The sequence below is a fragment of the Aplosporella prunicola genome (assembly GCF_010093885.1).
Source record: "Aplosporella prunicola CBS 121167 unplaced genomic scaffold K452scaffold_114, whole genome shotgun sequence".
Lineage (NCBI taxonomy): Eukaryota > Fungi > Ascomycota > Dothideomycetes > Botryosphaeriales > Aplosporellaceae > Aplosporella > Aplosporella prunicola.
The window spans coordinates 1-14,252 of NW_022983642.1; the positions used below are offsets into that span (position 1 = coordinate 1).

The 14,252-nt window shown below is 51.2% G+C and overlaps 6 protein-coding genes across 6 annotated transcripts; 3 read left to right on the top strand and 3 right to left on the bottom strand.

Annotated features, from left to right (window-relative positions):
• Positions 1–95: 95 nt before the first annotated feature.
• On the top strand, positions 96–3,763 carry K452DRAFT_239420 (uncharacterized protein; the record flags this gene model as incomplete). The annotated part of the gene is made up of 2 exons (XM_033537726.1): positions 96–216; positions 372–3,763. Coding segments are annotated over 2 exons (3,513 nt in total), but the record flags the coding sequence as incomplete, so codon positions are not given.
• An 859-nt stretch (positions 3,764–4,622) lies between these two features.
• On the bottom strand, positions 4,623–6,539 carry K452DRAFT_323067 (uncharacterized protein; the record flags this gene model as incomplete). The annotated part of the gene is made up of 1 exon (XM_033544598.1): positions 4,623–6,539. The coding sequence occupies one exon, from the start codon at positions 6,537–6,539 to the stop codon at positions 4,623–4,625; it is 1,917 nt and encodes a 638-aa protein (XP_033391135.1).
• Positions 6,540–7,448: 909 nt separating this feature from the next.
• K452DRAFT_22863 (uncharacterized protein) lies at positions 7,449–8,356 on the bottom strand. Its single transcript, XM_033536977.1, has one exon. The coding sequence runs from the start codon at positions 7,930–7,932 to the stop codon at positions 7,681–7,683; it is 252 nt and encodes an 83-aa protein (XP_033391136.1). The 5' UTR covers positions 7,933–8,356; the 3' UTR covers positions 7,449–7,680.
• K452DRAFT_293234 (uncharacterized protein) lies at positions 7,781–8,520 on the bottom strand. Its single transcript, XM_033541524.1, has one exon. The coding sequence runs from the start codon at positions 8,218–8,220 to the stop codon at positions 8,065–8,067; it is 156 nt and encodes a 51-aa protein (XP_033391137.1). The 5' UTR covers positions 8,221–8,520; the 3' UTR covers positions 7,781–8,064.
• Positions 8,521–12,683: 4,163 nt separating this feature from the next.
• On the top strand, positions 12,684–12,974 carry K452DRAFT_239417 (uncharacterized protein; the record flags this gene model as incomplete). The annotated part of the gene is made up of 1 exon (XM_033537725.1): positions 12,684–12,974. A coding segment is annotated over one exon (291 nt), but the record flags the coding sequence as incomplete, so codon positions are not given.
• A 909-nt stretch (positions 12,975–13,883) lies between these two features.
• Positions 13,884–14,252, top strand: K452DRAFT_303559 (uncharacterized protein; the record flags this gene model as incomplete). Its single annotated transcript, XM_033542739.1, has 1 exon — positions 13,884–14,252. One exon carries the CDS (start codon positions 13,884–13,886, stop codon positions 14,250–14,252), a length of 369 nt encoding a protein of 122 aa, XP_033391139.1.

Here is a 14,252-nt window from a genome sequence, read left to right on the forward strand (position 1 = left end):
CGCCCGCCCACGGCAGGCGCCGATATTGCCTAATTTGGCTGTCGAATTTGGTAAAAAGGACAGCCAAATAGGGTGGGCGCCGTTGGGGTGCAACAATCGGAAACACGCCGGCAGTGTTCTTGACTCAGGACATACCTCGCGAACTGAAGGCCAATGTTTTATCGTTGGGATGTGGAGATGCCCGCAGCATTCTCTACACAGCGCACGTCGCTGAAGGTAAGTTCCGTAGTGTAAATGTTCTGTTAGCAGACTCACCCACGAAACTCAGGTGCGAGCCCGATCGATATCACCTGCTGCGATATTGAAGGCTTGGTCATTGGTAAGCTTGAGCAGAATCATTCATGCTTGAACGACCTCTGACAAAATCCCAGCACGTAACATCATTCTGTTCACCCTCATTCTTGACGACAATGGAACTCGAACCAAGGACATCTGGGACATCTACTACCACCTGGTTCTTGGTCCCAAAGCTCTGGCCTTGCTCGAAAGTCAGGCGCAGAAACTCCTCGCTGTTTCAGATACAATGGAGAGTTGGCATGCCAGCAAATACGGCAAGCTCCTACGCATTTGCGACAGTAGCAGCTTTTCCGAAGTAAAGAAGGTCTGGGGCACGTTCTTGACCAGCGCTCTCGATGAGGCCCAGAAGTCAGCCCGCCTCGACCGCCTCCGATCCAGTCTTCAGAATGCAAAGGATCTCCGGCGCCATTACGTCGGGGAAAGTCTAGTCCTTACAGGCACGCGATCTGCTGCTCCCCTAAATCTTGCGGCCTTCGCGGACCTTGTAGAACAACACAATCTCTTTTGGGATACTGGCACCACAGACAAATCCGGCGGAAACGACAGAAACACACCAAACCCCATGTTCACCTCTCAACTAAACGATGCTTCCACGCTTCACTATGGTACTGATCCGCTTCTTGGTTTCCACTTGGCTACAGCATATGCGCCGCTGGATCCAAATACTCCTCCAGATTCACACGAAATCCTTCAATCCTCAGCGAACAGGCTAGTAAGAGCGGCTCGGAAGCATTTTCAAACATGGTGTAAGTCTTTTAGAGAACATGCTGGCATGTTGGTCCTACGATTCTTCGTAGGAGAAGCGTTGGCGTTGTGCCACGCCTTGCAGCAGAGGAAGACGAGAAATTCAGCTGGACCATATCGGAAGCCGGGATCATTCCAGCCTATTTCGCTTGACGGCCAGGATTATCAATCTGCTCCCACTGCGCCTTTATCTTTCGGTGTTATTGACACGTCAAATCTTGCCGACCACGTCGGAGCCATGAACCTCATCATTGCTACTTCGCCGTTACTGGACAATACTCTCTTCGCAACTTTATACACTGAATCCTTGGTGAGGCAAGAGAACAACCACAAAGCATTAGCGGAAAACTTCCTCTGCGGACACGTCTTGACGATGTCAGTTCTCCTTAGCATGTTTCCCACCGAGTATTGGACGAATGCTGTCCCAGCATCGACGGCAGACGAAACATTGCTAAATACCACAACGCGCATGGCTGGAGGAGAAGACTCGGGTTGTCAGATGTACAGTAGGCTTACGTGGAAGCGCTACATACCAGACAGCACGCTTGGGATATCGAACAGACCAGCCGTCGCATTTGAGGACGGTGCCCTGGCCAAAATTCTCTTCGATGTCTATCTCAACATGTTTCAAAACGAAGACATCGGACGCCTCTCGTCACGCATGGGTGAGCAGTCCCAGGATATGCAATTAGCCTCTCGCTATCATCGTGGAAGCTTCGCGCTGCTTCTGCGGTTTGTCAAAAACCGGCTACCGACTAGCAACTGGGACAAGGTCATGGACAGTCTTTTTGACTACATCGCAAACGACGGAAGCATTCCCACCAGCAACAACCACATCCAAGAGCTTTTCGTCCAGCTACATATGCTAAATACATACACTGTTCAAGTTCTACAACCGCCCCCGGATACCAACAGATACACTCATCGTCCAACCCAGCTCGAGGGTTGGAAGCACTTACCCAAAGTTGTCTGCCTGACTTTGAAAGTTCCGAGGGACCGATTGCGATTGCTAACCAACTTACCACCACAAGAGCTGGGTACTCCAGCTGTGCAATGTACTCTCCAGTCTTCAAAAACTTATAGAGGCCGGCCTTTTCAGAACATCTTCTCCACTCTCCACTTGGCTTCTGGAACGGTGATAATCTCTGGCACAGCCGAAAGCAACTCAATAGCTCTCGAAATCAAGGAAGACGAGAGTTGTTGGTCGGGTAGATCGCCCTTGTTGGTGTCTTTTTTTGTTCCTACCTGGCTCCTCTTACTCGACCCAGAGAACGCTATGCTGGCTTTTGGCATCCAAAGCACACCTCACCACACAGCCGCACTCTCACCTATCCTTGGCTTTGATTTGAATGTGTTCACAACAACCATCGGGAACAGTGACAACGTCTTTGTCACCAAAGGGCTTCCGTATGGGGCTAATACCTTGCCGCTCAACACAGTCGCTGATACTTCCATTTGCCACGAAATGTCTCCGCAAGGCGACTTCCGTTCGTCGGTCCTAGCAAACCTAATGGTTGAATCGGCGAAGATTAAGTCCTTTACCGGTCATATCGAGCTCTTATCGGAAAAGGCCAAGTCTATCCTCAGGAACGGTGCTGAAGTGCGAACGATCCAGGAATCTCCTTGTAGCCTCTCTATTCTAATCGGCAAAGGACACAAGTACTACGTAAAATTTCCTATCCGGGTATTGCTTCGATTCACGAAAACGAAGATTGCTCGGACATCGTCCTACATCAAAGTAATCGCACCTATAGAAGACCCAGTTGACTCCTATGGAGATACGGGGCTCATGTACCCAGTGCTCTCTTGGAAGCCTTTCCCGGTTCTATGGAACATGTCTCGTGTGAATTTGGCAGCCCTGCCGGTTCTTGATGTTACGCAAAAAGACCGCATGCAATGGCTCATCACACACTGTTCGCTTATGTTCTCGCAAAGGGAGAACCGTGCGAGAGAATCATCACTTGCATCTATGCAAGACGGCTTGATGGACACCAGGGCCCGCTTCAAGGACGGGTTGTTCTCGATATTCATGCACCAGTCCGGCTTACAGGGTGAGAAAGCCGTTGTCTTTGGGCTTAACAATCGATCCAATGGTGGCATCCAGGTCTTGATTTTCGCACCAATCCTTCGGCTAGACGGCGCAAACCGCACTGTATCTCTCGATGCAGCAGTTATCGTGCTAACCGACGCGATTACAATGCGGATGCGGACATTCATGCAGCCGTTGCAATCGCAGGTCTGTTCAATTCTCGTTGATGACGAAGAGATGCAACTCTGGAAAGAAACCATCCCGGCTTTCGTCGAACGGAGTAGGCAGTGGAGTCATCAACCCACCTGCGAGTACATGCGGGAAGCAAAAATCCCGCTATCCACGAAAAACGGTGAAAAACTTCTCTGTTCTTGCGGAAATGGCAAGATGCTCGATGATGTGATCGCGAAGTTCCCTTATTTAAAAAAGGTGTCTAGGTTCGCTGTAAGGGCAGCCATCTCACCAGTCTTCGTGTCCCCGTTCGTGGAGCAGCTGTACCAGGGAAGAGCTCCTCCGCCGGACCAGGTGGTGCAGATGCAAAAGGGCGACCAGGTCTGCTGGAATTGTGGTGTCAGTAAGGGAACTGGCGGAAAGGAACTACAGCGGTGCTCGAGGTGTCAGAAGGCGAGGTATTGCTCGGTGGAGTGCCAGCGGGTGGATTGGAAGGCGCATAAGGCGTCATGCAAAGCTTAACGTAGCCTGTTACAACTTTACGCCATTGAGCCGGATCAGTTGAGGAGGCACAGCACGTTCGAGTTGAACGGGTAGGTAAGAGAATATCGGTCTTAAGATTGCATGAATCATGAAGCAGTGTTAGCATAAGTATTAACGGTGGTTCGTGTCGATCGTGTTTTGCTCTTGCTTTTACTTTCTATGAGGGTCTGGCCGTGGTTTGCGTACTGTATTGTGGAATTCTTTATCTTTTCCGTATTTTCTAAATTACCAATAAATCAACTCTTTATCTTCGATCACGATGGTCGTTTGGAGATATCCACCGCCACGCTTCCATACAGATCCGGAACGGCCTGCAACAAAGAAGAAGCATCGCTCCTGCTCGACGCAAGCATGCTGGATAAAGACCTAAGTTTCTTTTGAGTCTGTAGAATACATAATTTGCTGATCCATGCACGGTGTACTTTGCGCCAAGTACAGGGAGACAAGGGCCTCAAGGGTAAGCTTTGATTCTGAAGGTGCAACTGAAGGTGTTGGCGACGACGGGGGTTCTGCGTCGGAGTCTGAAGTCGGAGGAGATGACGCAGCGAGGGAAGACGGGTCTCCTTCGCCCTTGGCAGTCTCGCTCTTACTACTAGCGGTGGAGCTCATGCTCGTAGTCGCCGGATGCCTGTCGCAAAGCCGAGAGGTTGTAGGGTGAGGTTTGTAGGAGGACCCAGTAAGACCCAGCGACAGCACATCAACGAAGAAAGGATCGCAGCTACTTATCAATCGATAGTGTTTTCGTGTTCCGTGCCTAGTTTTCATCTTCTATGCCTAGCTCCAAACGTTCACGCCCACGAAGCTACAGCTACCTGCGTCCAACCCATCTTCTCAACCATCAAGACTCCGACTCCAGCCACAATTTGTGGCGCTCCTGAACGTCCGCAAAGCTTCTAGCTGGGTGCTGGCTAAAAAAACCTCCAAACAGCTTTAGCTTGTTTACCCACTGATCTTTGAGCATACCATTCTCGGAGTACGGCGCTTGGTCCATAAAGCGGCACCACTGCTTAACCGCTGTAATAGCAGTATGCGGCTCGCAGTGGAACCACTCGTTGTGAGTCTTTACGCTGCCCTTGTGTAGGCATTGCCGAGTCTCGAGAAATGGCTTTAGCTCTAGATGTGCAAGCTTCTCCACGCGCGCGGGATGCTTGATGGGCGCTGTATTGTACAGCACTACTAAGTTTTTCAAGCTGCAATTTCTCTTGATCTGGGCAACACGCGCCTTGACGTCTTTGGCCATACCAACTTTGACTCGACCGGGAAGGTCCTGAGACTGCATGACGTAGACGTGTGCATCAAGAGGTTCCAGTGGCATCTTGAGCAGATTCGCAATATTAGCCTTCAGCTCGAAGATGGCCTGATAGTTGAGTTCCTCATGCGCTGTGGGGTCTTTGGCGCAATCATGGCACCGGCTCCGATCTGGCGGTGAGGGGCCGCTTACTTTAAGGTCCTGGAAACACCGCGTCGTGTCCTCTACACGGAATTTTCCGGCCAATGGCTTAGATGACGCAGAATTTCCTGTCGCTCTCAATGCCCTAGGCGCTTCCTTGCTGATATTAGTAGGAGGAAGCCTTGCATCCCGCAATGGAGAAGAGAAGGCGGCTTTTGACTGTTTCTCAGGCGTTTGGGCCCAAGGGTTATCCATCTCATGTGTTCCATTGAAGCGGCAGTCTTTTGTAAGGTTGTTGAATGACTGCCTGCGCAGGTGATTGCCCTTTGTATATTCCGAGATCGAAGGAGTGCTATCACCTAGTAGAGTTGGCTTCGTAGAAGTGGCAGGACCAGAGGGTGGCGAGCTACTCTCAGGCACGCTCGATGGTAAATGTCTCAGGGGACCGAAGAAAAATCTGTCCCATTCTGCGTGGTATGCATCTATCCAGTCTTTGCGGCGATGCGAAAAGCATAGTAAGTCGCTGACTAATTGGTCCAGAACATCTCGGGGCGGAGAAGTCAGTAGATACCCTTCAAGGGCAGCTCGAGCTCTCTCCCGTAATGCATTGTCGATGTCAACTTGGCACCGTTGTCCAGTACCCCCAGTGGCGATACATTGAAAAGTCTTACTGAACAAAAGATCCCACTTGACGGAGGAGAATTCCAATGCCAAATCCTGCGGCTGGTCTCCTGCACTGGCTTTCGGTGAACTGTCTTCCTCTGTTTCCGCAGACACTTTGTACTCTAGTCTAGGGATGCATTGAGATGTCCATTGTCCAGAAGCCAGGCGTGAGGGTCCAGGTCGATCATCGAAGATGTTTAGGAGATGCCTTGAAACTGCGTCCGGTGAGTCTTTGTGGAGGACAAGAGCCATGGACTGAGCCTGCCTTGTAACGGCGTCCGGTGAGCCATTGTAGCGGACAAGGGCCATGTACTGAGCCTGCATTGTTGCGAAAGCCTTTTCCTCTTCGGAGCGCTCCAAGGCCAGGATTTCCAGCAACACAGCCAAGAAATACCTGGTTTCCTGAACGTGTTTAGGACACAGGAGGATACCGGTAAGCTTCGCTCCAGTTTCAAAGCTGTATGGAGGGGTCGTGTTGCGGATAATATTATAGGCGCTGTCGATAAATTCTGAAGAAGGCTGGGTCTTTTTGGAACATGTTTTCTTTGGGGTCATGGGCATGGCCAAGCATGAAAAGACTGATCTTCGTTTCTCTTCATTTTGGAGGTTCTTCAAGGCCTTTTCCGCTGAGGCCACATGATTATTAGGCTTCCGTGCTGAAGGATTGGCGGGGATGTCAAAGGCTTGCTTGTAGTCTGACATTGTGCATGCGATCAAAGCAGAGGATGGGGATGGATCTGGAATGGGTGTTGAAGACAAGAAGATTTGACCTAGCTACTTATAATCTACAAGATGGTGTCGCATAGCGGGTATAGCTGGCGCTCGGTTTTGACCCCACGAGGATCTAAGATTGGCTTGCATGGGTAGCCTGCAGGTGGCGCCCAGAGGAAAAAGAAGGCAGAAAGATAACACTTGGTAGAAGGTAATTCTCCTACGCCGCGTACCTTTTCAGACCTGGTGTATCCCTGTCACAGCTATCAGGCGTGACGTGTGGGGGTCGAAAAGTCGTGCTGCTTGCGTGGGGAGGATGCTGTTGGTGATTGCGGCGGTTGTTACAACGATGCGGTGTGATGCGGTGCATGCGGCGCAGCATACCGCTGGTTGGTAGGCGAGAAGGGAAAGAACGGAGCGGCGGTGCCGTATCGTATATGGCATTTGACCAGGGACGCGTAAGTTGAGGCTACAATTGTGTGCGGCGCAGCGTGTCTGCCTTGGCTTGGCCGGCCGGGGGTGCAAGGCAGAAATGCAAGCATCGGGCGCACGTGTAAACGGAAGGTACTGCGCACGAGGGCATTGAGTACTGGTAATCTCCCATGAGAGAGGAACAGGCCGCATGGACGGTACCCAGAAAGCTCCTCCGCTCTCCCCATCCATTACCATTCGCGTGCGTAGTTGGCATATACGTTACGCTGCGAAAGCTTTAGGACGCGCTGATGAGGATTTGTGCTAGGTGGACGTGAATTGCAGCTGCTGTCTCTCTGTTGAATGCTATGTGGTCGGGTTATGCCGTTAGAGTTGGAGGTTTTTTCGTGCAGGTTGTAGCCAATGGTGGAGGTGGATGTCAGGGAGGCTGTAGTAGGCGAAGCTTTTCACTTAAGTCTTATGTATCACTACTAGAAGCCATGTGTTTATTGCATTGATTCGTGCTCGAGAATGTCGAAGCTGATGTACTGAGTAGGACAGCCATGCCAGGCGCCTGATACACCGTGTACATTCCTCGAAGAGCCGTAAGCGTTGGAAGCCCTTTCTTCGACGACGGCTTCAAAAGCCGCTTCGCAGATGCAACGGTGGCAACACCGAGCTCTGGAGTTTTCTCTCGGGGACAGAACGAGCAGCATCGGGTTCAGGTAAGAAGGTTAACAAGGTCGCCGAATCCATCTCCGCAAATCGAGCAAGTCTGCTCACAGAGGCGGTGGTAGAAGTCGGACAAAGTGATGTGGAAAGCCGCGCTGGTGCGCAACAATGCGCAGAAACAGTTCAATGCCGAGGAAGCGATGATGCGGTACTCGTGGAGTAAACCAACGACCTCTCGAGCGCGGAGGCTCACCTGGCGGAAGTGAACCAGCGTATTCATGTCCATGCGCAAAATGACCATGAAGATGAGCTCAAGCGGCAGCTTCTCCAGTTGTCCGAGCCCGCTATTAGTGGCCGGAGTGTCAGCTTCGGACGCACGCTGGAAGACGGTGGCAGGAGAGGCGCTGACTTTGTCGTGCTGGCTCTCCGGGAACTAGATGACAGCTTTGTCGAAGTCCTTGCGGTGGTAGGGTGTAGCGCGGACGATGGCTTCTGCGTCGGAAGGGGAGAAAGCGAAGGCTGCCTCGGAGTGGTAGCCCCGCACGAAGCTGTCGGGTATGCGCGGAGTGCGGTGTGGGTTAGGCGCCATGTTGTTGGGAAGAGATCAATGAGGTTTGAGGTTTGAGGTTGTGGCGTTCGGCGTTGTTGTGATTGTTGCGGGTGCGTGAGAAGGAAGAAGGAAAGAAGGCTTGCGGTGGCGGATTGAAAGGGCCTTCGGTAGCGCGACCGCAATGTGAAGAGTGGTTGAGAGTATACGTCTACCTTCCCACGGTAAAGACGTCGGAACCGGCGTTGCGACACGCGCGACAATCTCACCCAGCTGCACAACCAAAATCAACCGCTTGGCAGATTCGTCCGAGAGTAAACCTCAGTGCCCGCACGTCCTCCCTCAGCAGTGTATTCCAATCCTCGCTCACCCAGCCAGCGGAGTAGCGAATTCGCGGACAAAACCCAGCAGCGAAGCAGCGCGCGGGCGCTGAGTCGAAGAAAGAGCCTCGTAGGCGCGCTTCTCTGCGTCGAGAAGCTTCGTGAAAGCTGTCGCAACGGATCGGGTGGGCGGGAGCTTCGCGCGACGGCGACAGCGGCGATGCGACTGGTGGTAGGATTATGTGCGGTGGCCTGGCAGCCGAGAAGCTTTGAGAAAGACCCGTTACGCGCACTCGCGCGAGCGTGAGCGTGAGCGTGAGTGCTTGACGTGTGTAGGTGTATGCGATCGCGACGTTGGAACGACGGGTCGCACGACTGTGGGCAGCGTGAGGCGGCGCGACGCGAAGCTGACTTCAAGCGCCGGAGATGCACCTAGTCGTGCGTTACGCTGCGGCGGTCGTCTGCCTAGGCACTGGGAAGCTGGACGTGAGCGTGGGCGTGAGCGGGAGTGTTTGACGCGGGTTACGCGCGATCACGACGTCATAAAACAAGGCGCGGCTCTGCGGCTCTGCGGGCACGATGGCGGCGCAGTGCGGTGCGGGTAGCTGAGCCGCGGGCCGGAAACGGCGTAATTTACCCTAGGCACAGAAGGGCTGTCTGGTGGATGCTTGGAGTTGGGGGCTGTATTTTATCTTTTCGCGCAGCGGCTGGCGGCGGATTTGGGCGCCTGCGACCGACCGACAACGACTCGGACCTGTCGCGAGTACTTCGCCAATCTAGAAGTATCTACGGAAAGGCCAGACGTCCGGTAATTATCACTCGAGCCAGCTCTTTCCAATCCGCTACAGAAACTGGTTGTTCTATTTGGAGCGTCGTTTGTGTACCGGCCTGACGGCAGCACCAGCAGACCTCCCGGCAGCATAACCGCACGTCTTCCGTATCGCATAAACACGACTTGTATTGTCCTAGTTCCTAGTATTCGCGCTTAGTCGGCTTGTTCGTTCGCATGGTACGTAGTTGGCTGGCTGTGTTGTTCCTTAAGCCGTAGTCGCTCAGGGATCTCGGGAGGTCCGTTTATATAACGGTCAACGATTGCGATTTCTGCCTGTAGTCTTTTCTTAGCATCCGCGTCTTTGTGACCTGTAGCCAGCGAGACGTACCGTTCCTCCTACTGCATAGATGTCCTTGGCTCTCTGGCGCCCGATGGGATTTCTTTTTGACCTCCGCAGGTAGCCCGGCACGGAAATCTTCAGGCGCATCGGCTATTGGCCCGCTGTTTGCCGCTCATAGCTTACTCCGCAATCCACACACTTGCACGACGCGGCGAGACCTCCGCAGGTCTCTCCGCAGCTCCCAAATGAATATCTCTTGGCTTGTCCTCGCTGCATGCCCGACCTCCGCACAGCCTGCCTCTCATCGTCTTATTGTTTCCAATATATAGTTGGTCAAGAGGTCGCGCTAAGGGGCAACGCTCGTGTATATGTTGCGGTCGTATCGCAGTGGGAAGTCAAAATCTCATCGCAGGCTGCTTAGCAGCTGGGTCGCGGCAGCAGCTCCGCCTGCAAACACCGCGTCAGCAACAACTCGCACTAATGATGCTCCTGTACTTACATGTCCTTCGTCCCAATCTACCCTGTCATGGCTGCGCTGCGGTGGCGTCGTGGTTGCATGCTTGCTGGCTGCTTGTGTGCGGTGAGATGCGAATTTGTTATGGTGTCGCAAAGTTTGGCGGGGTAGGGTGCGGGGTTGTGTGGGGCGTTGGCGGGGGAACGTCTCAGCCTTGCCTTGCATCGCGCTCGGGCGGCTGGGTTCCCAGCCTCGTGTTTTCCTCGCAATCTCTGCTTGCGCGGCCATGTCGAGGTCTATAGCCGGACTTCATCGCAATTATTTTCTTTGATTAGGTAGACACGTAGGTAGGCCTGCTGCTTGCTCCGCCCTCCACCCCTCTATCCCTTATTCGCCGGTCGAAGCGGATCTTACGGAACCCGTCGGATATCCCGTCGATTGAGCCACGGCTGCGAGAAGGCATATACAATCAGACAGAGGAGCGATGGTGCAGGTGGCTTTAAGCTTACTGTAGTGGACGGTGACGGTTTTATAGGGAGAAGGTGAAGGTCGCGACGGCTTTATAGCTTCTAGAAGAGCCTCCGGTCGCCTTTTCTGCAGCCTTGGGTGTTGATTTGCAGCGGCGATAGTTTGTTGGGTTGCTATCCTGCGGTCGCAGTTTTGATTTCTGATACTTTTGCTGACTCTTTTTCGCATACTTAGGACGCTGCTACGGCGATGATATTGCGTTCACCAACAAGTCTTTAAAGCCGAGCTTTTTCGCCTTTCGGCCTGTTAGCTATGATGCGAAGTTTTTCCTGCCCTAGCCGCTGAAGATCCAAATTCCACCGGAATATGTACGAACATAAACAAGGGAATGGGTGAGGGGAAAGGGAGGCAGGTTTGTGCCGTCGTTGCCAACGCCAACTTTAAAAAGTCGGGCAAACTAGCGGCTCCCGCAGCTGCGGCTTTCGAGGCTGCAACGACGACCGGATACTGCCTTGCGCATGGTTAAATCAATTTGTTGAAACTTACGACTGGATACGTCGCTGTGGAGTGGTTTAGCATGGGCGGAGGTTTTCCTAAGTATCTATGCTTAGACAAAATCTCTTCTTTCTACTGGATCTATTGCCGTTTTGTCTCATATCGCACCCTTCAGTACACTAAAGCAATCTACTATACTATGCAGAAATCAAAATACCAGTTCTCTGAACTGGCTATTTCTTAAGCATTTGCTCCTTGTTAAATTATTTTTGAGACTCGGAAGTCTTTATAGTAAACACAAGTAGATTACTCTTTAGTGTCGTACAAACACAATGTCTAGTCGATACTACATTATTCAGTACAAAAGAGTAGAACTTATAAGAACAACCAATCTTCCCGACTTTTAAACGTATTTCGAGCACCTATGCATTCTTTTAGCTCGTCGCAAGTAGTAAAGCATGCTTTCCTCGAAAGAAATTGCAGAGAGTTTCATGCTTTCAGCCTTGTCTTCGACTTCAGCTTATACTATTCTATACTCTCCCTTTCCGAGAGTAAGCAGCCTCGACAACGCCGGTTGTTAGCAAGCAATAGGACACAATGCAATAACCTGCGCAAAGTACTTTAGCAGGAAGATGGGCTGCGGCAGGCTATAGTCAAGTAGGGCGAGCGGTACGACCTAGAAGGGCCGAAATTAGCCTGCGGATAATTATTCGCTGTTATACCAACGTAGCCGTCATCGTCTGTCCTATACTAGTGTGGCCCCTACCTTATGCACCCACGGCCGTGTGGCACGAAGTCTTGAATGGGGGCTGAATGGTATATATGGCTGAGTTGAAAATCCGATACGGACGTATGTAAGCAATAGTAGCTATAACGGAAGTAACGTGGCGCAGATGCAAAAGGGTTTAGTGCTTAGCTTTTAGCCAGCTGAAGTGGTTAGGTATCGTATGCTATGTAGTTAGACGCTCCTGTATCGCTTCATATCCGGTGGGACAAGGGCTTGTACCACCACCTTTAGGCAACAAGCAAGGGTGACTTCGGGTTAGGCATCTTGGGCTGTTGATCGGGAGCATACAGCTAGCTGTTAACGTCGTACATAGTCAAGCTAGAGCCTACTTAAGCTGAGAATCCCCAGAACACTTTCGCCAGCGCTGACAATTTTTCGGCGATGAAGGTTCTCTCTCCTACTACTTAAGCGTCAGCCTTTCCTCGTCTTGCGTTTTCTTCCACTGCCTCTTGCTACACAAAGCACCTTACCAGGAGAGCGTAAGATTTTCCGCCAAAAGTTAACTGGGTCGATTGGAACACGCCACAGGCGCGCAGCATGCATCAAGCCGCTGATGCTCCAGAGAGCTGTGACTAATAAGACGTACTGTCGTTCCGTCACGCAACTCTGCCTACAAAACAAACGAAACCTACCGCAATTTTCGCACCTCGTTAGAGCAGAGCTTTCCGGCTACAATGCCAGACACTGGACTTCCGTTTTACGAGGAAATTGGAGAAGATCAAATCAGGCTGTTATACCTCGAGCCGTCAATACACGAGACCGAAGACTTCTGTTACAAGATTCAATATTGGTCAGCTAGTGCTGCACCGAAATATGAAGCCCTTTCATATAAATAGGGACCAGATATCCCAGATTACTTTATTATCTTAGACAACCGGCCGGTAAAAGTCAGGCAAAACCTATTAGATGCACTACGAGCTTTACGTCCTAAGCTCTATCGTCTCGTCCTCTGGGTTGATGCACTTTGTATCAATCAGCGCAACAATATGGAGAAGTCTAAGCAGGTCGCAAAAATGGGCCGGATATTCCAGGAAGCAGTCCGTGTCACTTGCTGGATTGGAACGCCTACTAGGGATAGTGATTCCGCTATCGCCTTTCTAAACGCTGCCGGATCGTTTCTCCAGTCAATGCCTTCCCTGACCGAAGAGGAGAAAACATAACCTTTTGTGGAATGGGTCCAAGAGCAAAACGAATATCACCGCCTCGTGTCTGCAGTGAAAAGTCTAGTCGAAGACCGAGGCTACTGGTGGCGCATGTGGATACGCCAAGAAACAGCACTGGCAAAAGAGGCAATAATACGATGTGGGAATAACAACATAAGCTGGCCCTATGTAGTCGTAACCTACCGGCTCTTCATTTTCGGAAATCATTGTTTAATTAACCCTTTCTCTGGATTCAAAAAAACGCTTTTCCACGTGCATAATTTATACATAACGTATAAAGAAAACAACGGTCGTTACCTCAGGTCGCAAGCAAACTCGCTACTTCTCGAACTAGACAGTTCACGGACCTCCAGGGCTACGGACCCGAAAGATAAGTTGTTCAGATTATTAGGCTTATTATATCGCAATCCTCCTGATGACCTAGAGAGACTAAAGCCGGACTACTCACTAAGTCTACTAGAAGTATATACTTCAGCCTTTGAATATTGCGTTTTTGACGCAGACGGTAACCCTCGGTATAATAACAAATGTCTTAAGATTCTGTATTATACTAGGCTAAGCTCTACGCTACGCAACGGATTTCCATCATGGCTGCCGGATTAGTCAGACCGCTCCGACTTCTCATTACAGCCCATATCTTCAGGCCAAGATGAAAAAGAATATTTCGCGAGTCTTTCAGATGTTCCTAAGATAACCCTAAGCGCAGATAAGATGCGATTGAACTGCTTAGGGATAGGCATTGGATACATACAAGAGACTGGAATTACCATAGGGAAAAGTAGCAAGGCTGAATTTCTTAGGGCCGCCCAGAGTTGGTGCCGGATTGCGCAAGCCGCCGCCACCGCACGAGGAAGTGAACCTTCTCCAGAGGACCTACTCGATACTTTCGGAATCGAATCTCACAGAATGCCCAGCTTTGATAGTGTATACGACAACGAAGCACATAAGCGCGCGACGGTCATTACAAACATACTTTCAAAGTCTACCAACATTGATTTGGATGTCCTTGTCCGTATTATGGCTTTCGCAAATAACTGCAAATTCTATTTTGCAGTTTCACAGAACGGCGATTTCCTGTCCGTTCCTCACGAGGCTCGTCTAAACGACATGGTCTGTATTCTCTACGGCTGCGATGTTTCGGTGCTGTTGCGTCCAGAGAATAGAGGGTTCTACACATTCGTTGGCCAATGCTACGTTCAAGGCTTCATGCGTGGCAAAACAATCGAAGGTCTCAGAGATGGACGGTATAAGAGCGAGATGTTTGAACTGCGATAG

Coding starts and splice junctions, on each gene's coding strand:
- K452DRAFT_293234 (XM_033541524.1), bottom strand. CDS start 8,220: ATGGCGCCTAACCCACACCGCACTCCGCGCATACCCGACAGCTTCGTG.
- K452DRAFT_22863 (XM_033536977.1), bottom strand. CDS start 7,932: ATGGTCATTTTGCGCATGGACATGAATACGCTGGTTCACTTCCGCCAG.